The sequence below is a fragment of the Asparagus officinalis genome, chromosome 5 (genome assembly GCF_001876935.1).
Source record: "Asparagus officinalis chromosome 5, Aspof.V1, whole genome shotgun sequence".
Classification (NCBI taxonomy): Eukaryota; Viridiplantae; Streptophyta; class Magnoliopsida; order Asparagales; family Asparagaceae; genus Asparagus; species Asparagus officinalis.
In genome coordinates, this window is record NC_033798.1 from 73912851 (window position 1) to 73940154 (window position 27304).

General features: G+C 36.0%; 1 protein-coding gene across 3 annotated transcripts in view; it reads left to right on the forward strand.

Annotated features, from left to right (window-relative positions):
• Positions 3336–27304, forward strand: part of LOC109843906 (DExH-box ATP-dependent RNA helicase DExH3) — a 25311-nt gene continuing 1342 nt past the window's right edge. Inside the window, exons 1-18 of one of the 3 annotated variants that reach the window (XR_002247830.1) lie at positions 3336–3707; positions 4425–4579; positions 4690–4777; positions 4859–5083; positions 5339–5434; positions 7312–7500; positions 7622–7781; positions 7863–7993; positions 15719–15889; positions 15976–16248; positions 19075–19269; positions 21766–21969; positions 22443–22512; positions 22614–22762; positions 23284–23592; positions 23686–23745; positions 25698–25850; positions 25947–26053. Coding sequence is in view for 2 of the 3 variants with exons in the window: in XM_020412878.1 (XP_020268467.1) it covers positions 3477–3707; positions 4425–4579; positions 4690–4777; positions 4859–5083; positions 5339–5434; positions 7312–7500; positions 7622–7781; positions 7863–7993; positions 15719–15889; positions 15976–16248; positions 19075–19269; positions 21766–21969; positions 22443–22512; positions 22614–22762; positions 23284–23592; positions 23686–23745; positions 25698–25850; positions 25943–26053 (2970 nt within the window). In the remaining variant the exon portion in view is untranslated. Of the gene's footprint in view, positions 3708–4424; positions 4580–4689; positions 4778–4858; positions 5084–5270; positions 5435–7311; positions 7501–7621; positions 7782–7862; positions 7994–15718; positions 15890–15975; positions 16249–19074; positions 19270–21765; positions 21970–22442; positions 22513–22613; positions 22763–23283; positions 23593–23685; positions 23746–25697; positions 25851–25942; positions 26054–27304 lie in introns of those variants that run through there. The other 2 variants (XM_020412878.1, XM_020412879.1) reach the window with 2 other exon arrangements.

Genomic DNA, 27304 nt, shown 5'->3' on the forward strand with positions numbered 1-27304 from the left:
TCTCATTTTCTTTTGATACTTGTATTGTGCAGGATCCACAGACGAGCAAGATGGTTGGGGCGGGTCGTAGGAGGCACAAGCTGTATTTTCTGGAATATCTTCACCCTCCAGAGTCTATACGTCCACGTTCTCTTGTTGCTTCTGTTCGTTCGTCAAAACCCTCTACCTCGCTTCCTGCCAATTTATGACATAGACAACTTGGTCATGTATCTAATAAAAGGCTGAAGAGTCTTATTCAATCTGGAGTACTTGGTCCTGTATCATCTAGTTCTAGTATTGAGTCATGTACTGGTTGCAAATTGGCTAAATTCACTGCTTTACCATTTAAAATGAGTACATCTGCATCCACTTCCTTATTTGATTTAGTACATTCTGATATTTGGGGGCCAGCTCATTTGTCTTCTTCATCTGGCTACTTATATTATGTTAGTTTTATTAATGATTTCTCTCGTTTTACATGGGTTTACCTACTTAAGAATCGCTCTGACGTACTTACTGCTTATCAAGCCTTTACTGCTACGATTTTCACTCAATGACAATTTCATATTAAAGTTTTTCATTCTGATTGTGCTAAAGAATACATATCCTCTACCATGTGCTCTATTATATCCTCTCATGGGACTATCTTTCAACAGCCATGTCCCTACACTCATGAGCAAAATGGTGTTACTAAACGTAAACATCATTATATCCTCGATACTGCTCGATCCATGCTCATTTCTTACTCTGTTCCTTGTCGTTTCTGGGCTGAGGCCATTCTCACCATGACTCATGCCATTAATATCACTCCATCTAGCTCTCTTTCCGATGCTACTCATTATAGTCGTGTTTATACTCATCCTCCCCGTTATGATCTAGTCCGCGTTTTTGGTTGTCGATGTTTTGTTCTTCTGTCATCTCATGAACGTGATAAATTATCTCCCAAAGCTGTTTCTTGTATTTATTTAGGAATTAGTTCAGAACATCGAGGTTATTGTTGTTATGATCCCGCAACTCGTCGAGTTCATATATCTCATCATGTTCAGTTCGAAGAGGATTCTCCATATTATTCTGCTTCTGATGACTTTAATTTCCTTCACTCTACTGATCATGCTTCCCCGTCAACTGTATCACTCACTTCTTCACCTCAGTTTTTCTTTCGAGATCTCCCTGACATCTCTCCCTCTCCTTCTATTGACTCTTCCTCACCTGAGCATTTTCTTACATCATCTAATCCCTATCCCGTGGACACAACTCTCACTCCAAAAAATATTGTTGATCTCCACGCACCTGCGCCAGCATCTCCCCTGCCTGAGGTTCCTCTTGCTCTTCGTCGAGGCAAACGCCCACATGTCATGCCTGTCCGGTATGCTTCGGTTACTTCCTATTCACCTATCTTTCATAACTTTCTTGCTGCTATTCATATTACTATTGAGCCAAAGTCCTTTCAAGAGGTAGTTCAAATTCCAAAGTGGCGTAGTTCAAATTCCAAAGTGGCGACAGGCTATGACCGAGGAATTTCAAGCCGTTTAGCAAACTCATACCTGAGATGTTGTTTCCTGTCCTCCTGAGATCTCTCTTATTGGCAGTAAATGGGTTTATAAGGTCAAGTTTCATCCTGATGGCACAATTGAACGTCAAAAAGATCGTTTATTAGCTCGAGGTTTTACTCAGCAACAAGGTATTGATTATGAGGAGACCTTTGCTCCTGTTGCTCAGATGCCCACTGTTTGTACTCTCATTGCGGTCGCTGCTGCTCATCATTGGCCCTTATACCAGATGGATGTCAAAAATGCTTTTCTTCATGGCTCTTTATCAGATGCTGTATATATACAACTGCCTCCAGGTTCAAATAATCATCTGGGACATGTATGTTTCCTTCGTCATGTTGTTTATAGTCTCAAGCAGACGCCCGCGCTTGGTTTGAGTGTTTTCGCGATGTCGTGCTCAAAGAGGGCTTTATAGAAAGTTATCAAGATGCTTCTCTGTTTGTTCGCACTACATCGCGAGACATAGAATTATTACTCATCTATGTAGATTATTATGCCTTATCTCAATCTGGTCTAGTTCATATGGTCATTCGCCCTAGTTGGAGACGATTGTTTCAAATTGTATCTTATCATTAATATACCATGTTAGGAGATATCAATCAGATCCCAATCTCTAATTGCCGACTTCCATTAATGGTCAATCTACACATATCAACTGTACCATCCCGTGCTAACGAAGCACTACACGTGGTAACACTTGCCTCCAAGTAAATACCTTGTAAGCAAAGTAACTACTTCAAGGGCCACGTATACATCACAACAACTTTGGCTGTGAGGATGGTGACACATGTAGTGGTTGGTTTGTCCTAGGTAATTAATATAGATCCTCTTCCTACTTAAGGTAAAAATAAGCTAAGCTAAGACGTGATAACCTTTGACTAGGCTCACCTCTATCGACTTGGATTAAGGGCCATCTTTCTGTAAAACCCTAGCCTATTTACTTATTGCTTATAAACTTTTATCAAGGATCTGGTATAGGTGTCAGAGGGACGTTGATGGACATCCCACCATAGTCAATCTGATGCTTTTTCTGTGTTCTTAGCCCAAGTCAGGCAGACTCAATAACACCTAGACGTGAAGACCAACTTCTGTCATCAAAGCTGATCGAGGGGCCCTCTGTGGCAAGGTCCAATCTCATAGACTCAAATCCTATAAGTTGATTTCCTGTGTCATCACTAATATAAGAAGTTTAATATAACTAAATTTTTTGAATTAATATAACTATTTTTTCTCTCTAAATAACACATCATAAACATACTATGATAAGTTTCTAATAACACTTTATGAACATATTAGTACTCACAATCAAATGTTACATAACTTTTTTCCGGTACATCTTCTCTCTTTTTTGCATTTTCTCTTTAATCTTTTGAAAACACGTATCATTTTATATGGACTCGATATTTTATATTTTTACACTAGTTAAAATATGACAAATTCTTGTCATACGCAGAACATGTAGAGTCTTAGTTTTATAAATACTATTTTACTAGTTTCTGTAATTATTTTTGATAATATTTCTCAGTTGTAGTATAACTTTTATTTTAATATCTGAAGGAGTCACACGAAGGAGAGGAAGGAGGTTTGGATAAAAAATGGAAAACCATACTGGATTCGTCTTCTACGTGTTAAGAGGACTAGAAAGAACATAATCGGAAGATTTTGGGCAAAAATTTGCAAATGTCTGATCCAACGTATAAAATCGCAAATATGATATTTGTGAAGGATCTATATGTGACAAATGACCATGGGTCGGGGTTATTGAAGCAGACCCAAACCCGTTAGTTCAACTGGGGTTCTTCTCGGGTTAACGGGTTCCAAGGGCCATCTCCATCCTCTTCCTACTTTCTATCCCTCCTACTTCACTCTAAACCCTAGCGTCTCCAATCCAAAACCCTAATCCCAGATTCTCTATCTTCGACAGTTCTGCGATGCCTACGTAGGAGGATGCCTCCTGGATTAGGGCTGCTTCTGAGCCTCCATAGATCGACGGCGACGCCATTGAATCGAAGAGTTAATTCTTTGCCTTTCTTGCTGAGGCGTTCGATTCTTTCGTCTTATAATGGCGGAGATTTTAGGGTTCGGAGTTGGGTATCGATGCAGAGAGGTTATTGTGATTATTATGCGGTTGAGCAGTTTTCGGATGACGAGTATGAGTGTGAATTCGACAATCAGAAGGTCAGAGTTGTTTTTTTTCCCTTCTAATGTTGTAAGGATTTGTGAAAGATTGGTTTTTGATTATCTGGGTTCTGTAATCTAGAAATGACTCAACTTTCATCAGTTTTTGAAGAATGCTGTATTTGAATTTCTTTTGAAAAGTTCGACGTTTGATTGCTTGGCTTGATTATTCCTTTTTCTGGTTTTAAAAAAGGCATTTGCAGATAGAATTCCATATGCAACTTTGATTAGAAAAAGATGAAGTAATGGTCTATGCACAACGCTGAAGTGTACTAGTTTCTTGAGAAACATTCATGATTCATATCAGCATAATTTTAGCCGTTTGATTTGATTTCCCTAAATAAGGAGTCCCAATTTGATATTTATGTATTTGGCCTTTGCTCTAAGAGAAGGCAGGCTAAAGCTATCCAGCCTATCCTGTCCTTTTCCTGTAATTTTGTTTGCTGAGAAAGTCTGCAGCCTTTCTCAGAGCAGGGAAAAAAAGATTTATTCAGGTTGTATTTCAGTTTCTTAGTGGAATTTAACAAGTAATAAAGAAAAAGAGTGGATTTTGATAGGTTTTATTTTTGGAAGATGTGATGTAGCTAGTTGTTGAAAACATACTGTTGGCAAGACTTATTTCACAGCACAAAATGAACATGAATGTAGTTTAGTTTGCAATTTGACTATTGTAATATAAAGTCTCTACCTAATGAGGCAGTGCATGTCTATTTTCAGCCATCTTCCTCGGTGGCCAACATAGATGAATGGAGGTTTAAGCTTAGCCTTCTTTTACGCAATAATGAAGAGCAAGAGATTATCTCCAAAGATAGAAGAGATCGCCGTGATTATGAGCAAATATCTAACCTTGCGAAAAGGATGGGCCTTTATAGGTATTGAAGTTTTTGTTCATTCTTTTCTTTCTTTTTTCTTTTACTTTGATTTCTCCTAGTGTAATCTTTACAAACATTGCATGTTTAATCTGCTATATTTGTCTATCTAGTGAAATTTATGGGAAGGTGGTGGTTGCTAGCAAAGTTCCTCTGCCAAATTATAGACCTGATCTAGATGATAAAAGGCCTCAGAGAGAGGTAATTCCTTGTGTTGCTTGTAACCCAAGTTTATTTATTCTGCACTTGAATGATACTAAAACTTCAGAGCTTGTTAAATAGGTGGTTATCCCTCTTGGTCTTCAAAGAAGGGCTGAGGGTCTACTTCAAGAGCATCTTGATAGAAATCTGGTGGTGCCTGGAAAGCACAATGAGAGTTTAGGAGTTAATGTTAATGAAGATATAAGACTGGACGAAAATGAAGATTCTTTGGTTGATAGATCAGTTATGGAAAAAATTCTTCAGAGAAAGAGTTCGAGAATGCGGAATGCGCAGAGAGCCTGGCAGGTTAAGCATCTATTTTCATTATATGTTGTTAGTTAGATATTTTGTCCGTAAATAAAGAACTAGTTATTTGATGTAGAGTTCTCTTTGCTATGTTAAGGCAACCAAATGATTATTTTCCTAATTATCTGGCTCATAATTGGGCTACCTCTTGTATAAAATTCAGCAAGTTTGTTGGTTTAACATGCAGATCTTTGGTTATTACATGATGGTTAATCTGGGACCTGAGCTAACTGTGCTGTCATGCAACTTTAACAGGAATCACCTGAGGGTGTAAAGATGGTCAAGTTCAGGACATCTCTTCCTGCCTACAAGGAAAAAGATAGATTATTGGCATCCATTGCACGGAATCAGGTATAACTTTTAGCTGAATACTTCTCTAGCAGATTATTTTGATCTGACTATGTTAGCTGGCAGCTGCATCTTTTAGCTTTTAAATATCTTATTTCTAGTGGATATCAAAACTCAAAAATCATATTGGACGAAGCATTTTGTCCGGGTCACAAGATTTTGAATATTCAATTTTCATGGCCTGCCATATAATGTTGAACGTAGATTATCTCTGTCAAAAAGCTTCTAATTAGAATCTCATCCTCCAAGATACATGCATATTCATGTGACTTGAAGTTGCTGCATTGACGTTTTTGGTAATATTGCTCCTTTTTAAATGAGTGAGGTGGTAGCATCTACACTCTTCATTACAGGCTATAGAATTTCTGCTAAACGTGTTTGCAGTCACCTGTGACATTTGCCATTACAGGGAAGTGGTTTAGTAACATTTACCTATTCTTAGTAATCCTGAAACTTATTGTAAATCAGATGTGGAAATTCTGAAATTTACTAAGACATGGTTGTTTGCCTATATTTTCAAGGTTTATATGCATCGTTAATCTTACCTGCTAAATTATTTAGTATCATTCATTAATCTCACCCACTTGGCTTAAGACAGTTAGATCATGATCAATTAAGTTGTGCTTTATGATGTCTTCATCATAACCACCAGTAGAAATACATGATTAGTTTATCACTGGCCTTAATTTCAATGGTTTTTCCCCAAATGGAAAATGATACTTTTTTTTGGCTACATTTTTGATGTTGCATATGAATGCCCACAATATAAATCCAGAAACTTGCGTGTCCCATTGTGAAAAGTACTCTGGTGCCTCATTTCAGTGAGTACCATACTCTTCATGTAAATGCTTTAAACTGCAACTGATAGGTGAGTTTGTTAATGAATCGTGTTGGTGGATACCACTTTTACATGTTTAGAACTTCTAAGAAGCACTTCACTGTTCTTGATATAGGCTTGTAAGATGATTGTTATATGAAATGAGGAAATGCTACCTGTTGCACTCTTTAATAACAGTGACCTAACATGGTGTGCATTAGAGTTGGAAAAGATTTGGATGTGTGTTTTTCCATCTGATAATTGATATTTTGTGCTTTGAATCTTTGTCATGTAATTATCTTCTTCATTATAAAATATCTCAAATTGGTGACTTTTTTGGGATTAGGACCTGATGTTTGCATAAGTTAAAAGAGGGTCACGTTTTTCAAATTTCAGTTCTTGCTAGATAAATAACCACAACAATTTGTTATATATGTCAGATTAATTCAGTTAGGGGATTCCAAATTAATCTTTTATCACATTTTCATTTCCCAAGAGTAATTCTTTGGTATCATCTTTTATTAGGAGCTCAGCCTCCTGTTTTTTATTATAGATGAACTGTAGTGTCGCTAAAATCATGTAATGAGCTACATTTTATTTCCAAATAACCGAGGAGGAAGAATGAAATGAAGTGTATTTTTGTTGAAGATTGAGGCCTTTTAACTGTTTTTCTCTCTCTCTTATATTATTTTCCTCTTTTTTTCCCTTAACTTAGGCCCAGGAAGTAGCTATTGGTCTTCATGGAGTCCATATTTTCTCAATTGAAGAAGCTGAGTCCTTCTTGTAATCTCGCAACCCATGGTTACGTAACCTTGGTATTGGAACAACCTGGTTCTTGTTTAGCCCCAATCAAAATGAAAGAGATGGATTCTAATTCATCACTAAACTAGATAAACTCATGTTAGCTTTCGCCGTCTGTACATTCCTTTGTCCTCCAGTTGTTGACGACACATAACATTATTGCTCACTTTTAGGCAAGCACTAGAATTTAAGTTTGTATATGAAATAGGATGTGCATCATTTTTTGGTACGCATTCACATTTATTCTTGTTTCCTCTGACAGGTGCTAGTGATTTCTGGGGAAACTGGATGCGGTAAAACCACCCAGCTTCCTCAATATGTGTTAGAATCTGAGATAGAAACTGGTCGCGGAGCATTCTGCAACATCATATGTACCCAACCTCGAAGAATATCTGCTATGGCAGTTTCGGAAAGAGTTTCCATGGAAAGAGGGGAGAATCTTGGTGAAACAGTAAGCCTTTTATCTTTGCATTAAATATTTTTATGTAATCTATCTTTGATGTCCATATCCAAAGATGATTGTTACAGAACCTTTTGTTCTAGTTTCTATACAACAATAGTTTTTGTGGTAGGTTGGTTACAAAGTTCGATTAGAGGGAATGAAAGGAAAAAATACCCATCTGCTTTTTTGTACCAGTGGTATTTTGCTGAGAAGGTTGCTGGGAGACCGTAATTTGAATGGTGTAACACATGTCTTTGTTGATGAAATTCATGAAAGGGGCATGAATGAAGGTCTTCTCTTGCTTTCTTGCAATTCTTTCTTTTCTTTAATTATATGCAATCTCTAGGAACTTATGTTATTGTAATATGCAGATTTTTTGCTGATTGTGTTGAAGGATCTTCTTCCACGGCGTAGGGATTTGAGATTGATTTTGATGAGTGCCACTTTGAATGCTGAGCTATTTTCAAACTTCTTTGGAGGGGCGCCCACAATCCATATTCCGGTATGTCAATACTCATTATATTTGAAATGTTGTCTGTTAGTTTATATTTTTTGCATAAATATGCTTTATTCAATTAATAGGTATATTACTGCTTAAATTGAAGCAAAGTTCTCCATATGGTAATGCTTGTTATTACTGATATCTAGGTAGCTAATTACTTGTTAGTTGCAACACATTATAGATAATTCCTCTACAGTCGTGTATGTTGTATAAGCTAATCAAGTACTTCTCGGTATATATACCTTTACAAACACAAAAAACTATCAACAAATCATCTTTATTGCTTTATTGACATGTAGATCAATTTTTCATTTACAACCATGAAGATCTTGCGTCACATTTTCCTCCTAAACTACACCTTTTTGGAATTCAATAATATCTATGATATGATACCATTTTGTCATGACCCCACTTTCATGACCTCTTAGAAACATTAGAGCCGGACTAAAGCTGCTAACCCTTTTAAAATATAAATTCATGTAATTAAAAATTAGTAGGTCATGTCTCAATGTGTCAACACTTGATATCCCGGTTGACATGATATCCCCACTTTTATTAATCTCACGGTAGGAGGATATTGAGATGCAAAAATTTGGGCTTAGCGCTAAAATAAATTTTATAGAGGCACATTGAGCCCTGTTTAGATGATTTATTTCTGACATATACCAGTATATTGACTTGAGATGCATATGTTTCAATAAGGGGGTTTTGTTTACAAACCTAAAGTTTTACATTGATTTATCTTTAAACCCGATAACTTTCAAGTGCATGCTTAAACCCAAATACTAAGTTCAAGTTATGTCTAAACCCAAAATACAATATACCTACATTTATACATTGTATTGTACCAACAAAACACTTAAAACCCAAAACTACCCTCCTTCAGTTAGATCCTAAACGCAGAGCAATTAAATCCAAAAATTAAACCTATTTTTAATCCAGCTATGGCCGCGCCGCTCCTGGACTGAGGTAATTTGCCCTGGCTTCTGCCTTCGATACCTCCTAGGCAATGCTCACCCGGATCTCACCGCTGATGGCTACCAGTGGCCAGCAACCACCTCGCTCACATTGGAATTGATGCGACTAAAAATCGCCTATCCATTCGCTGTGGTGCCGCAAGATATGTACACAAATCCATGTTGACGGGAAAGAGGCAAAGAGTCCAATAAACCCTTCGTCATTCTCACAATTGGCGGTAGGCCACCAGATACACACTACTCTATGCGACAGTGTGGGAGCTGAGGGTTGCGCTAGTGGAGTAAGGGAGTGGTGGTGGCATGACACCGAGGGCGGTTGGACACTGAGAAGGGGCCGTCGAAGGAGTAAGGCTTGGGATCTAAGACTGGAGAAGAGGAGGAGGGCAGTCTCGGGGTTTGAGGTTTTTTTAGTAAAATACAATGTATAAATTTGGATATGCTATTTTGGGTGTAAACATAAATCAATCTAAGTAGGTGGGTCTAAACATTCATTTGAAAATTCTTGAGTTTAAAGGTAGATCAAGGTAAACATGTGGGCTTGGAAACAAAAACTCATTATTATTATTTTTGACAAACAGAGATGGATGATGAATTGTCCATTGAATTAACGAATTTTAGAAATAAAATAATTAGTTCCTTAAATTAAATTTCAAAGGGAATTATAATGATTTAGTGGTTGTGGTGCAAAGTCTAATTGCTTGTAGGGCAAGCATAATGTGGTTGACTTACAAAGTCCGCCACACACGTGTAGCATGAAAAGACATGTATATCATGTATTCTTGAAAATATAAGAGGACAAAAATACAAGTGTAGCATGTATTTCTAAAAGTGTAGCAGGTGTTGATCAAAGTGTAGCAGATATTGATCAAAATATAGCAGGTGTTGTTGAAACCATAACGTATATTTTTGAAAGTATAGTAGATATTTCTGAAAGTAGAGCAGTGAAAATATAGTAGACATTTCTGAAAGTGTAGCAGATATTGCTGAAAGTATAGCAGGAAAATACACAGGTATTACAGGAATTTCTAAAAGTTAGCAGGATAAAACACAAGTATAACAGGAATTGTTGAAAATCAGTGGTGTAAATAGCGCTCCATAGCAGGGTTATAGCGAAAATTATTGCGGTAGCAGACTTCAACCATTAGGCTATCGTAAATAGCGCTGATGAGTTGTGGGAGAATCTGCTATTTTCTTATAATCACGACAAATAGTGTGAAATAGCACTTAAAAGCGCTTTTAAACGCTATTCTTATAGGCTATTGGTTTTAAGATTTTAATTCCCTACCTGAACCCGACTCAAACCTGACCCGACTTTCAATAAAACCCCACAACATCTCTCTCTCTCTCATTTGTCTCTGTCGCTCCTCTAAAATTGAAACCTTAGCCGCCGCATCCATCCTCCTTTCACCTCCTTCGGTGAGCTCCTCGGATGAGCATCAAATTCTCCAGCGAGCATAATCTTCGAAGCTCCCTCCGGGTCTTGTTTGATCTCGAGCACTTCCTCGTCTGTTCCTCCACCATCTTCGAAGCTATCTCCATTCTCCACCACCTCTACCATCTCCGCAGCTCTCTCCAACCACACCACTATCTCCATTCTCTGTTAGGCTAGACTACAACACAGAATAAGGTAACTTAAGTCTCTCAAATCAAATTTTAATTATTTTAGATACTAATGTCTTTGGAGGCTTGAGAATCTGAGATTAGATAAACTGCATAACACTATTACAGTATTACCTCAATTAACAGTAACACAAAAAATAAAATGCAATGATGTGCCTTAGTAATGTTCAATTGATTTGAGTTATTCATTTTCTAAAAGCTCCATCTCCTCAATTAATTCACATATATGGTTTTTCAATAAATTTTCTTAATTTTTAGAATAGTTAAATATATTTAAATTTGACCGCTATTTAACTATGCGCTATTTGTCGCTATAGGCGCAAATATCCTTAGCGGTACCTTTCTTACGTAGAGTCATTATATATGTTATGTGTGGATATGTATGAAATATAGATTTTGCCGCTACGCGACGTTATCTGTTATCGATACATTGCTCAAAATATAGTAGATATTTATGAAAGTAGCTGAAAGTATAGCATATATTTCTATAAATACAGTAGGAAGTAATTGTTTTTCTAAAATCCGTTAATGCACAGTACCATTCATCATTCATCTGTTTGTCACAAAAGAAAAATAAAATATGCAAATTTTATCAAAGATAATCAACTTAAAACAAATTTAAATATAAAATTTGGACTCACAACAAACTAAAATCAGAATCATAAAATTAAAATTAAAATTCTGAAATTAAAATCAATAGATATCTTTACTATCATTACTTCTTATTAATTGTAAGAAACAATCATCGCGAATCATGAATGGTCATATAAAAAATTGTGATTTTAAAGTCATAGTTGTCTCAAATGCTTATGCGGATTTATGTCACAAAATTAGAATTTGAGGAATTGGGAGAATTTATATCTTAAAATACCAAAAAGAGATAAATCCCACCTAAATTTAGTATTTAAACCTTACGCATTAATATAGTTGAGGAGTATATAATGGATTTATAAGAGTTGAAGAAGGAAATAAGTGAGTGAAGGAGGTGAGAAAGAATTAATGAGAAAAGAGAGGAGGGTAAACTTGTATTTAAAAAAGTTTAGAGGGACCACATAACTGTATAGTATATTAAAGAATTTGGGTTTCAAGATAAATACATAAAGATGAATGAGTCTAAAGGTACCAAGAAAAGTTCTTGGGTTTAAATATAAATCAGGGTAAACCTTTGGGTCTAAAAACAAAAACCCCTAATAATAAGTTGTGCAAAATTTATCAAATATAGTCAACTTAAAGAAAATTTAAATATGAAATTTGATCTCACAATAAGTTAAAATCAAAATCATAAAATTAAAATCAAAATTTTTAAATTAAAATCAATATCTGATATGTTACTATTATTAATTTTCCTTAATTATAATAAACAATCATGAGGAATCATGAATAGTCATATGAAAAATTATGACATAGAAAATAAAAAATTAATGCTATAATTGACCCAAATGTGTATGTGGATTTGTGCTGCAAAATTAGAAGCTGAAGAATTAGGAGAATTTATATCTTAAAATACCGAAAAGAGATGAATTCTATTAAAATTTAGTATTTAAAACTTAGGTATTAATGAAGTTGAGGAGTATTTAATGAGTTTATGAGAGTCGAGTAAGGAAATATAAGAGTGAAAGAGGTGAGAGAAAATTAAATGAGAAAAATGGAGAGTTAAACTTGGATTTTTTTTAAAAATAAAAATTTAGAGGGGACCATGTATATTTGAGACTTTGGGTTTAAAGATAAATACACAAAGATGAATGAATCAAAAAGCATCAATAAAAGTACTTGAGTTTAAACATAAATCAGGATAAACCTTTGGGTCTAAAAAGAAAAGCCCCTTAAATAATATCATGCTTCTCTAGAAACTACTACTTTGGTTTTGCTCATTATTTCTACTCTGAAAGGTAGAGAAGTCTTCTTATCCAACTTAGAATCATAAAGAAAGCATTAGGGGTTTCACATCTTATACCCTTAAATAATATCATGCTTTTCTAGAAACTACTTTGGTTTTGCTCATTATTTTACTCTGAAAGGTAGAGAAGTCTTCTTATCCAACTCAGAATCATAAAGAAAGCATTAGGAGTTTCACATCTTATACACTTATCACATGGGTATTACAATCTGGAATATGATTCCGATTTGCTTGTAGATAGATGAGAGAGAAGTTTTATATCAGGAGTCTGGATTCTAACTAATGTTAGTTGAGGGTTGCTACTAATCTCAAATTGTAGTAAAGGATTGCCAATGGCGTAAGAGTTAGGATTATGCCTGCAAATAGGTCCTGATATATCCGAGCTGATCTAGGATGTTATTTGAATTAGATGCAAATCCAGATATAGAAATCCTAATCCGATAGGATATAGATCCGAATCTGGATACTCAAATACAAATTTAAACCAGATATGGATACAATGTTAAAAAGACCAAATCTGGATCCGACTATCTGAATATTTAATAAGATCTGAACTGTATTCTATAAGGAAAAAAGAACTTGCCCCCAATTTGCAAAAGATCCCATGTTACTGGTCGCAAGCTACATGATCGCAGACTCACAACCACCCCTATTTTAAGTTTCCACACCAAAAATCCCTATTTTCTTTTTTGGGTAGACTTCTCCTCATCAGATTCTCCACAGGGCGGTGGCGACGTTCTTCTACGACAACGGCTGTGACTACCTACCAATAAATCTCGCTCCTTCCCCCACCCCACCCCGCTTCTTGGTTTCTATAATGTTGGGCAATGCTTGATGTTAAACTCTACATTGTGATTATTGTTTTGTGCTTGCTAGCACATAACATGTTCAACTTGGACGACGTTTTTAAAGCTTTTAATTATATTATGAGTTTATATCCCGATCTTATTCGATTTGTGGTTGGATATTAGACTTATCCATACCCATTTCTCTTATATCCGGCCTGTATCCATTTCATATAATCTATCTACGAACTATATCTGCATTCATATATGTGAATACTCGGTAGTAAATGTAAATGAATATGGTAAATGCCAAATCTGATCACTATTCAATCCGTTTGTACCCCTACTTAGCACTGATTCTAAGATTTTGATTTTTCATGTTCTAAATGAATTATTTGCGATGGGTTAGGGAAGAGATGTGTGAGATGAACGCTTGATCTTTTGAGGCAGTCATATATAATGTTTGACCTGGTTATTATCTTTCCAGAGAATGGGGGTGAAATTTCCTGCAATTAGTATAGTTCTAAGCATGGTCTAGTTGACTAGTTATAATTTCTTTGTGAACTGGCTTATGAGAATGCCAATTCCTGCTATTATAAAAGGTGGTTTGTCACTTATAATCAGCCTATCTGGATTGATACTCTAAACTACTTATCCATATGGTGGCAATGGATAGGCAAAGCATTTTATCCTTATCATTGCCCAATTCTTTTTCCTTACCCTAACATAATTGGTATTATCCAATAATATATAGGGTAAGGATTAAAGTTTTTCTTTACCTTATAGGGTATACATGTAAAATGGGTAGAGTTAAAAGAAAAAGAAACATGTAAGCCCATTGAAAGACTAAAAGAAATAAATATCACCCCACAATTTTCTTCCCTGCATGCTACAAATAGATTAAGTATATAATATGGCACACAAGCTAATATCAATCAAATAGTCCAACTTCCTCATTTATTTATTTGTTCCTAAATGAGTATCATTTAATCTATGAGGTATTGTGATTACACGATAAATTACTAAAATTTACTTTATATTATATTAGTCAAGTAAATGGGTAATAGTATAAGGTAAGACAAGGTTTTAATGTCGGATGTCCGGGTTCATGTCGGACGACTGAAATTCATGTCGGAAATCGGGGATATATCGGGGGACATGGACTAAGTATCGGATTGTCATATCGGATGGTGCACATATTTATAATATCATGTCCTAAATGTAATCTAAGGATTTCTAAATTCAATATAAACATACTTTATAAATTTTAGAGGCGGTGCCGACGATGGATGGATTCCGACGTCACAGGGAGGCAGTACCGAGGCTCTTCTTCGTCTGCTCGGGGTCCTTCGGATGAGTCACCGATCACCCTCTTTCCTTTATCCCGACGACGGGATACCCTATCGCCCTTGGATTCGGTTAGGGTTCAAATTTCGGGGCGCAACAGGAGATGGACGACGGGGGGCCGAGATGGAGGTGGGGGAAGGGCGTCGTCGTTCACGAAAGGAGTGATGAGTTCCCAATTCCGCTGTAGCCCTAATTTTTCTCTTTTCTTTCTATCGGGTTCATAAGAAACCCTTAAACATGAGAACGAGTCAAATAGGTTTGGGTTTTTATCACTAAATCGAAACCCGATAAAAAAAAAAAAGATAAAAAGGCCATATCGGCCGATTTTTCAAAGCTGAAAAATCTGCCGATTTGCCCGATATGGCCCCGGTATTTTCGATTCGGCCCTGAAAACCGACATATGCGTTGAACACTCCCATGTCGTGTCGCTCAAGCCCTCAAACCGACAATATGCTTGATATGACCTCAGTATTTCCGATTTGGCCCTGAAAACTGACATATGAGTTGAAAACGCCCATGTCGTGTCACTCAAGCCCTCAAACTGACATGTCGGACATGTCAGCCGACATTTAAGACCTTGAGGTGAGAAAATCTTATGCAGTTATGCTCATCATAGAGGAAACTGATTACCATCCTTTTTTTTCCCGTGTCCTTAATATACTTTTCAATGGCTATCTTGGAAAAAGTAGTAACGTTTATGTTGTAATGATAAAGAGTAAACATCCAGTTAACATGAAAACAAATTTATCCTTGAGAGTCATGCTTATCCCCTTACATGCTTAATAATTTGGAGAGTTTTAAACATCTCTCTAGCTTATAATTGTTTCAGTGTAGTAAAATATTCTCCAAGTTAAAGGACTCCAACTAAACATTGGTTGAAGTTTAAAAATTACAAGATTGATATACATTCTGGCCATTCATTTTGTGCATGATTCTGAATTTCTCAAATTTCTAATCTTGATAATAGTGATATCTACTGTTTTAGCTCATGGTAATGTGTGAAGGACAGTGTTCCGTTACATCGAAATTCAATAGCAATTTAAGTTCTACTAGTTGGTAAAGACTTATATAAATAGTCCTGCATATGTTCTGGCTTCAGGGCTTTACCTATCCTGTAAGAGCACACTTTCTGGAAGACATATTGGAAATTACTGGATACAAATTGACTTCATTCAACCAAATTGATGATTATGGTCAAGACAAGTTGTGGAAGACTCAGAGGCAGCTACTGCCACGAAAGCGAAAGAATCAGATTACTGCACTTGTTGAGGTATAATTTTGCTGCTGGAGCATCATGTGGGTGTTTACTATGCTAATTAACAATTTTCATGATGCCATATGTTTTTTACTTTGCAGGACACACTTAAAAAGTCTACCTTTGAAAGCTACAGTTCCAAAGCACGTGATTCCTTAGCCAACTGGACACCTGATTGCATTGGGTTTAACCTTATTGAGGCTGTTTTGTGTCATATATGCCGAAAAGAACGGCCAGGTGCTGCATTAGTTTTTATGACAGGTTGGGATGATATTAATTGTCTAAGAGACCAGCTAAAGGCACATCCTCTGTTGGGAGATCCGAACAGGGTTCTGCTGCTGACATGCCATGGGTCAATGGCTACTTCTGAGCAGGTACATGTTCTGCTTCCACATGCTTTATACAGTCAGCATGATAGAAGTACCCAGCTAATATAGATGTCTTTCATTAACTTTGCTTTTAGGTAGAAAAGAGAACTCTTATGGATTGGTTAGTTAAATCATGCCAATGTAGGGCTCCCTTTGTGAGAAAAATTATTATTTTTAATCTACTTAAGTAGGCCACTGTTAATTATGAACTTGACACCTACTCCATGCATTCTATCTGTGAGATGATTATATTGTTGTCTGCAGGATTCTTTTATTGGAGGTACTTTTTTCATGCTTCTGTTGTTGTTTTTGTATGAACTACATTTATGACTACATTTACATGTACTTATTTTGATGAAAGAAAAGTCTTAAAAGAAAGTTTAGGAGGGGCGGTCAAGTAATATTGAGGGAAGTGAAGTTTTTATAATTCTGTAGTCAAATAATGTAGTTAAATCTAATCTAGTTTAGATTGAGAAAGAAAATATCTGAACATTCATGTATTACCTGGATATTCGTTATTACCTTTGGTTAACTGCAAATGAAATAAAAAATAAAAAGTAAAAAGAAGAAGAAGAAGGTAAATTGGTGGCTGTTTTGCCATTGTGTTTAGCATATGATATGTATATTCAGTGTATATTCAGTGTTTCTTCCACGAAGATGATGCAAGGTTAGATAAATAAATTGCCAGGAAGGAGAGGAAGGTTGAAGATACTAATAGAGAACATATCTGCAAATCCCATATTTAATGGGGGAATTTGAGAATTCCAAAATTTTGATCGTTAACTGTTTATTCTTTTTACTATTCTAACCATTAGAATTTCTCAGCGGAAGGTTATAAAAAATAAGTAAAGGAGAGTCTCTTTATTATCAAGAGGAGATTGGTCTCTCTCTCATGATATGTCTTCATATGTATATACAGACACGTGCTTATGTATGTATTACCCAGTGTTTTAAAAGCAATAGGCGAGGTCAAGGCGATGAGGTCCTATGTTGCATGGGGCGAGAGCCGCCAAAAAAGGCGATCGTCTGAGTGAACCGAGACGATAAATATTCAAAAAATTCACATACGTTGCAAATAATATGCAAATATCAATAAATAGCAAGAAGACAATTTAATCACAGGGAAATTTTTGAAGTCACAAATCTAATAAGTCATAATCATCTAAATGAAGTAGTAAGTAACAAATATCGAATAGTAACCGTTAACACAGTAACCGCTAAGACAGATAATTAAGCAACAAACTTTAAACTTTAAGGTCAAATTGTGGCATGTCCTCAAAATAATATAGGTAATAAAGTACATCTTAAAAGAAAAGTAAAAAATCGACAATGAAAATAGAAACAGAAAAATTCAATAACAAAAATAAATTTTACTTTATCAGACACCTTTCGCACCCTCAAAATTTCGAAATAGAGACAAAACACCTCGTGCCTTGCATCACATGCCTTAGGTGAGTGCTTGAGGTGCTAGGGCAAGGTCAACGAGGCTCCAAGGTGAGCTATTGAGGCGCCAAAAGGCGACCGGCTTAGTAACCTTCATCGTCTGGCAATATGCAAGGTGCTAAGTTACAAGATCGCCCCGCCTGAGCGCCTGGGGCACTAAGGCGCGCATCGCCTTCAAAACACTGGTATAACCTAACTATTAAACTGGGCACCTTATTTTTATGATTGCTTTACATGTTTTCCTCTAATTCCTATAATTTGTGGACATGGTTGACACCATTCTCTCACGCATGCATTTCAGGCTTCAAAGTTTGCCTCAGTAAACATTGAGTATGAAAGTTAAATTTAGATATCAGCTGCAAGGTTGCTGCTACTTCTCAGACTACTGATTTGCTTGCACTCCATACCCCCAAAGCACCTCAAATACAAAAAAAAGTGGGGAATATATATATATATAATATATAATATTATATATATATATATATAGAGCAAGGACTCCTATCAACTTAAGTTGATGTCCAACAAACTTTGTAGCCACACATTTATTAATATAAAACACCTTTTTATAATATACAAGGATCCCTAGGCAATATGAGTGGTTAAAAACTTTTGGCTGGACACACTATTCCTATGCCACTTAAGTTGACACAAGTTTTCACACACACACACACACACACACACACACACACACACACACACACATATATATAATATATATATATATAATAATATTATATATATATATATATATATATATATATATATATATATATATATTATATATATATATAAGGAAACCCAATTGCCATGCTAAGTCAAACTGACACTGGGACGGTACACTTAGACAGTATCTTCTGACCCATAAAAAGGTAAAATTAATGATGATGAACTTTAGGTGGAGTTGAGTCTGTAGTGATCCATGGTCAGAATAAAGGAGATCAGTTCAAACTTGTGGTTTTATTTTCCCTAACATTTGCTGGAATCAGATTGTGGAAGCAGCTTTAGATAAGCTAATAGAGGAGCAGAGCTATGGAAGATGATGGGGCTAGGTTAAAGCTCTCATAAGATACTTCCCTCTGTTTGAAGATCTTAGGCTTAATTGGGATATTACAAATGTAACCTAATCCATAAGGTCCATTATGATCCATTTAATTGTCTTGAAATAAAATCTCGTTTGATGCCTTAAACAATTGTTTGGATATTTTGATCATTTGTAACTGTTACTTTGAGTCTTTGAGGACTGCAAGCTATGTAGGAGGCTAAAATTTGCCCTACTATTTATTAAAGTTGTAAGTTTGCGACCATTTCACGTGATTTACTTGTTACTGCATTTATTTTAGGCCTTTATTTCTATATTTCTGATCGTTTGAAACCCTTTTATGCCTGCAGAAACTCATATTTGAGAAACCACCTCCTAATGTGCGTAAGATCGTTCTCGCAACAAACATGGCAGAAGCAAGTATCACAATTAATGATATTGTTTTTGTCGTCGATTGTGGAAAGGCGAAGGAAACCACATATGATGCTTTGAACAACACCCCTTGTTTGCTGCCATCCTGGATCTCAAAAGCTTCTGCCCGTCAAGTAAGATGCCATTCTTCTCAATAGAGTATTGTGATTCTTTTACAGTCCTCTCTCTATGGCTTGGTGGAGAGATTGATTCGTTGATTATTCTCTAATTCATATCTGTTCCAAACTTCTCTGCAATGCATTGATCTATGGACACTGGTGCACGGGTGCAGAACATCGGACATGAAGACACAATTATATATTGTGTATTTGATTTATAAAAATATGTATTGGGTTGTACTCATTAACAAAATAACCTAACTTTTGTCTAATTGATCTTTAGACAATTACTTCTGTCTGATAAATGAGCCGGTCAACTAAAAGCGGATCACAATACTGGCTAATTTATTTGTCTATGTCTAGAAAAGATAATTTGACCACTATAGTGGCCATCTGTTATAAGAGCATTTGTCGTTTAGTTGATTTAGAGCTTCTCAGAGCTGGTAGTACAGTATGAGGCTACATTATAACTAGAACATTGTACTGACAGACTCACACATGTTAAGGGTGTAAGCTGATCCTGTATTTGTTTCTAGGAATGACCCTGTAGTCTTGGTAGTTTGAACGTTGAAACATCTTTGGGCAGCAATGTTTAATGATCCTCTCTTAAGTGTTTCTAGGTTAGTTGAATAGTTACTCTCTATGCATGTCTATTAAATCTGGTAGCATCTTTGTGGGCTTCATAGTTTTAGTAGCTTTCCTTATTCTTTGATTTGTGATGCGGGTATGACATATGTTACTTTAAGCTCTACATAGCATGAAATAGACACCATACATCAAAAAACGATTTCCAGCGTCACATCACACCTGGGAGTATTTGCTGACTACTTTGATTGCCAGGGTCTCTATTACCATACACGCAAGAAACAAGTTTCAGGGTCTCTATGACCATGCATGCAACATTTGTGTATCTTAATAGAGAAGTGACGCACAATCAATGTATTAAATAATCAAAGTTATCTAGACTCGAAACCTTAGCTTGTCTCTAAATCCGTAAATCAGCCTATTAAGAGGAGGCTAAATACTAGCTCTAAATACATCAAAAATGCTCATTGAACCAATTAGTCATTATTGTTGTTCTTTGTTTCTTGGATCACAGTTTGGTGGTCTGAATCAGTTAAGCACCATAAATCTGGACGAAGAATTCAGTGACATTTTGATGGGATGGTAGTAATTTAGGTACATTAGTACATTGGTTTTGTTTCATGCCTACCGGAGTATTATCTCAGTGCTGGGCTGAACTACATTAATGCTTTCATCTTCTGAAAGTACTATGCTTCAGTCCTCATCGTCTAGGTTTTTGGTTCTTCAAGCATTCTATTTGCTAGTGCCACTGACCAAGTAATAACACCTTTATAGTCATGCAAGAGTTCTAGGGTCTGAATCCTGTTTGTGTTTTGGCCTTTTCCAAGGAAAGAATTTCCACTTAGATGCTTTAATATGGGACGTAATCTTTTACTTTTGCACTCCAATTTTCTTAAAAGGTCACCAAGCGTTTCTGTGAAATTACCTACATTCATCTTGAATTCTCTTTATCTACCATTGTCATTGCACCTAGAAATGTGAATATGTGGAACATATATTAGTGTAATATTGTTGGTGGTATCCAAGGTTCTTGACCTATGTTACCCGGGTACTTCAATCATGAAGCTGTACCCGTACCCGACACGTACCCAACACTTATCCGTATCCAAACTTCATGGACACTCTGTGGATGTATGCATACATTTACCCAGACATGTATTCAATTATACAATATATGTTTTAATTTAAAATACTTGTTATACACTTCTTGGACCTATATATTATTTTATAAAACTCGTTAGACATGGGTCCGGTTGTTTCAGACTATATTCAAGTTAAAAAACTATGATTTAAAAGGGGTGGTTTGAGCGTCTAATTAAAAAACAAGTAGTTTCCAATTTATGATAATCAACATGATAAAAGATAAAAGAAACTTAAAAATAGGATAGGAAATTAAGTTCAAATAGCACATGAATTGAAAGATAATGATCTCATGTAAATTATTAACTTTGACATGTATGTGTAGCCGTGTCCCCGTATCCTACATTTCACAAATTTGTCATGTCCCATACACGTACCCGCACCCGTATCGGTACCCGTACCTGTTTCCATGCAAAGATGAATTGCCTGACTCATGTAGACGCAATATGTGAATGACGTCATTCGATGTATGATTGTACCTAAAATTAGCTACGTTCATCTTGAATTCTCTTTGTCTACCATTGTCATTGCACCTAGAAATGTGAATGTGTGGAACATATATTAGTGTAATATTGTTGTTGGTATCCAAGGTTCTTGACTATTCAATGACTTATACTGTTATACATAAGCTTCAATGCAAAGATGAATTGCCTGACTCATGTAGACGCTATATGAAAATGATATCATTTGATGTATGATTGTACCTCAATTTATTCTGTACTTTGTTATAGCCGGTATTTCTTTGTTATTTATCTATTATTTATCTTATTTCCATGTGATTTGCAGAGAAAAGGTAGAGCTGGCCGTGTGCAACCCGGGGAGTGTTATCATCTCTACCCTAGATGTGTATATGATGCATTTGCGGACTATCAGCTTCCAGAGCTTCTCAGGACACCTCTGAACTCCTTGTGCTTGCAAATAAAGAGTTTGCAGATTGGTACTATAGGGGAGTTCTTGTCAGCTGCATTGCAGCCTCCAGAAGCGTTAGCTGTAAGTTTACTTCCAATTTATTCAAAACTTATTCAAACTAGTTTGGGTACAAAAATTGGGGAATTGGTTGCTGACTTTCATACTTATGTTTTAGACAGTCTGCACACTTAATTATTCCTTTGTTTATATGATATCCCTAAATTTATGATGGTTTGTTGCTAATATTGCTCAGCATCAAAATAGACGGTCACTCAAAAAGGTTATCTTCCATTCCCATCTTATTAGATAGATGGGCCTAATTTATAAACTTTTACCAGTGCTTTATTGTAGCAATCTGGTTCTATTGGATAAACCTATTATGGAATAGATGGAAGAGGGAAGGAAACAAAATACTAAAGGAAAATTATGGGGTTGCATTATGAATCCTAAGTACTTAGTTGCTTTCTAGGATCATGGGTCATTTTGATCCTACGACCAATCTTTTCTTGCTCCTTAGATATCTCTTAGTGATGGAATTATGTTAACACATGTAGGTGCAAAATGCTGTTGAGTTCCTGAAGATGATTGGAGCATTAGATGAGGGGGAAAATCTTACCAATCTTGGTATGTTTGTTCACAGCATATCCTGGAACAGGGATTTATGTGGATTGATATGGTGGTTTAATGTTCGATTTCAAATATTCATGGCTTTTTGTACTCTGCAGGACGATATCTCTCAATGCTTCCTGTTGATCCGAAGCTAGGGAAGATGCTCATAATGGGAGCTGTTTTCCGGTGCCTTGATCCTGTTCTTACAGTAGTCTCGGGGTTAAGTGTTCGTGACCCTTTTCTGTTACCTCAAGACAAGAAGGATGTAAGTTAAAGTTTGATAACTAAGTACTCTCTATATTCTTGATGTGATTTAGATTCCCCATCATGTTGATGTTTGCATTTTTTAGGATGCTCCTGTGAATGTATTTTTTATTACAGGACAGTAATTCCCATGTATACATGTGTTTGTGATTAGATTCAAATCATCGTTGACGTAGGCATTCTGTTTACTATATTCCTCTTAGTCGTCCTAATGCTTCTCGGTCTTTCTTTGTTATATGTTTATACTTGTGTCTTTGACTGCTCAAATGTGATAAGTGGGTCCCCCCCTCCTTTTCCTGATTTTCTGGAAAGCATGATCCATGCATTTTCTAGTCGTCTCTGACTTGAAAATATAGTCAATTGGCTGCTTCTTTTTGTTTGTGCGTGCGCGCGTCCAAGCATCCATGTGTTGAATTTGACAGATTCTGTTTTTTCCCCTTCCTGAAAACAATTCTGATCTACTGACTTACCCGCATTTTTACCTATTTGCTGTCCATCCTAAATGATTTTTTCTCTTTTCAGTTGGCAGGGACAGCAAAATCAAGATTTTCTGCAAAAGATTACAGCGATCATATGGCTCTTGTCCGTGCATATGAAGGATGGAAAGATGCAGAGAGGGAAGGATCTGGTTACGATTACTGCTGGAGAAATTTTCTCTCTGCCCAAACCCTTCAAGCTATCCATTCACTTCGGAAGCAATTCAATTTTATTTTAAAAGATGTTGGTTTACTAGATGCAGACTCCAACACAAGTAACAGCTTGAGCCATAATCAGTCACTGGTTCGTGCTATCATCTGCTCTGGCCTCTTTCCTGGGATTGCTTCTGTCGTGGTAAGTTATATACTTACATTAGCAATTCTAGGAGTTTTTGTATCAGATGTATTGTTCCTTAATTACTCCATTGACTGTAACCTCTGTGTATAGCACAGGGAGAAGTCCATGTCTTTCAAAACAATGGACGACGGGCAGGTTCTACTTTATGCTGTAAGTGCGAACAAAAGATTCTTTATACATGTCTATTCTCTGTTTTCCCCTTCTTTACTCCGTTTACTGCTGTATGCGTTAGTTTTAAAAGATCGCCTTTTTTCCTCTGTTCTTAGCACATACCTTCAGTGGATGTATTATACAGATGGTGGGACGAGCGGGAGTGAAGATACTTAAATACTATAAGGCATCAAATAAGCATCAACATGTTAACCTATTAATCACATTATGCTGGATTTATTGATCAAAGCAACTATAACTGCAGTACCTTGCCGTTGTTACTAGAGTTGCCTTTGTTGGTTCATCTTTTATAAGTTATCAGGGTATATCTGCTGTCACTACAAGTGTTCTCCTTTTTCCCTGTTGAACTTTTTACAGCTGCAACCATCCATATCTTGGATGTTCTCCTTCTTTTTTGTGCGTACTTAGTTCTGCTGAATTCACTCTGGTTCTTGGACCCATGCCGAACTGCTAAGTTTCACAAAATAACGCGATAATTACATATCATGTCACTTCTGAGACCGATCGCCCCTGCTGTTTTCTTGTATACCAACTTAGATGATGAGTTTGTTTATATCAAGGATTTACTTGGCCGTCAATTTTGATGTTTACCTCGTGATTCCTTGTTCATTTTATCTGCATTCTTTTTTCCTTTAATGATTTGTGACCTATTGTTTCTGTAAGTTTAATCAAGACCTTGTCATCTTGTGTTATTTATCAAGTCAATATTATGAGATTCTGTGTGGACAATATAACATACCACCTCTATTGATCATTAGTTACATTAATTATCGATGAGTTCATCTATGATAATGCAAGCATATGCGTTTGTTGGCACACTCACCAGCTCCCACTAAACAGAACTAAAGGAAATTTAAAAAGTGCGTACTAGGGATGGCCTATCAAAACCAATAACTTATTCAACACGGAACCCAACAGTACCCTTATCAAGCTCTCCTCTAGTTGAGGCAATGTTTTGTGGGAGGGTTTGCAATCTATACTCCTGTATGCAGTGGGCACACTAACCTGATACTTCCTCTGACCAAGTTTGATGTGTGTGACAGATCTGGACACTGCATGCTTGTCAATCTGTGTCCAATAGTTGTAGATTTTTAAAATTTATATTTACCTCAAATGTTATTGTAAGATAGTGTATGCTGTGCTAGTGTATGCTGTGCCCCTTGACAAAAGCTAACTGTTTTGTAGTCCAATTTAGTATTTATATTTTTAATATAGTAGCGACAAATGTAACTATTTTCATGCGTCAAACATAGACGAAATACACACATATAGTTGTGGCGTCGTGTTTGGACTTTGAAGATTGGCGTGATCGGCACTTGTGTTCATATCGTATCATAACACTTTTGTCCATTTTTACATATAATAGATTGTCTATTCAAGTCGACCTCATGGAATTGGGTTACAAACAAAGGTTCCGTACATAGGGTGTGGTTGGATGCATGAGACTAGGAAATAAAGGACAGAAAGAAAACATGGAGAACTAAAGTATTGTGGTTCTTCAGTTTCAATGTGGTTCTTTCCCTTCACTCTGAACCGAGCACAAGATATGCATTTTGATGAAGTGTAATAGAATTGTGAAGCACAAGTAAGGAAATCACATATTTTATTTTGCTAGTTGTGAGCTACTTATCATGTTACGTTCTAGTTTTCACTAATTGAAAATTGGAAGATTATTATATTCCTTTCCATCAGTGTACAAAGTGCGTTTTAAATGATGTCTGATGAATTTAATGCAGTGTGATAAAAGTCTCCAGCACAAGAAATGAATTTGCACACATTTTAGCTTGCTATTTGTGGGTTAAAGTGAATGAAGCTGTAGACATCATGTTCAGTTCTAGTTTTCATAAACTGAAGATTGCTGTATATACTGTTAATGTTCCTGATAAATATGTGCAATGTTCTAATTGAAACATGATATGCATTTGCTTCAGAACTCTGTTAATGCAAAATACCAGACGATCCCCTACCCTTGGTTAGTATTTGGTGAGAAAGTCAAAGTCAATACTGTCTTCATCCGTGATTCCACTGGGGTATCAGATTCTATATTGCTCCTGTTTGGTGGAAATCTTCTTAAGGGAGAAATGGTAATCTCCTATTTTCATCTTTCAACAATTATGAGTTAGTTACTTGAACTTTGTGATCAGAATTCTGAGGTACATGACATTTTTGTATCTAGGCAGGGCACCTGAAGATGTTGAATGGTTACATCGACTTCTTCATGGATCCAAGTTTGGCCGAATGCTATTGGAATCTTAAGGAGGAACTTGATAAGCTTGTCCAGAAAAAGGTAAATCTTACTCCAAGATTATGACATGGCGCTTCTTTAAAAATATAAAACCTATAGACCATAGAAGCTAGTTTGTTCCCATTCTGAAAATATTGATGCCAAAGAATGATGGTGGGATATTATTAAACTGAGAGGAATTATGTAGATAGAGAAAGACTATAAGAATTATGTAGATAGAGAAAGACTTGAAAACTTTAGGCAAGCATAAAATTGGAAAGATAAAAGTTCAACTTTTTTAATAATATGGCGGTGAAAAGATTGCTAAAGTAACAAATGGTGTGACGAATTGCTAAAGTTCATTAGTTTGAACAGAACTTGAATTTTTTTTTAAAATTATACGATAGACAGAGAGTTGAAAACTTAGGAAAGCGTAAAATTGGAGAGAAAAAAGAGTGACTTATTTTAATCTAGTGGGGAAAAGGTTGCTATATTAATAACAGGTGTAATGAGTTGGCAAATTTTTAAATACAGGTTGTTAGTTTGGGAAGAACTTCTAAAAGTATTTTTACTTAAGAATATTCAACTAACGAGAAAATAGTTAATTCACATGATTTCGCTAAGAAATTGCATCCAAATACACTCATTATGATGGGAGATGGCACTACAATAACAAGTAGCAGGTGTAACAAATAATGGATTGTTAAAGTAATAATAGGCGTAATGATTGGCAAATTTTTAAATGCAAGACTATTAGTTTGGGCAGAATATTAGAAGCATTTTAAATACAAAGTATGTAACTAATGAGAAAATAGCTAGCTGACATGATGACACTAAGAAATTGCATCCAGAAATAATCATCATGTTGAGAGATGGCACTGCAAATAACAGGTACCCTCCTTAATACGCTATCTCTGAGCTTTCACAAGCAGAAGTTAGTATTTTAGAAATAACCAAGTGTATATAGATTATTCACACAACTGTAGAATTTGAGTAGTTTGTGGATATATGGTACTCTAGGGAATGTTGGGGTCATTCCTGAACCTCTTTTTCATTTTTCGAGGGTTAATTCTGAATAGACCCCCTGTAGTATAAGACAATTGCGAATGGACCCCCTGAGTGATTTTTTTTTGACTCTTAAAATTGTTAAGAAGGTTTAACCATTTAAGGAGTTGGATAGATCCCCTATAGTTCTGTTCTTGATGATAGACCGCTGGTTGCTAATTTTTTAAAGACTTTAGAAGGATCGAAAAAGTTTGCTAAGGGGTGTATTCGCACTTGGGCCAATACTACAGGGGGTCTATTCACCACAAA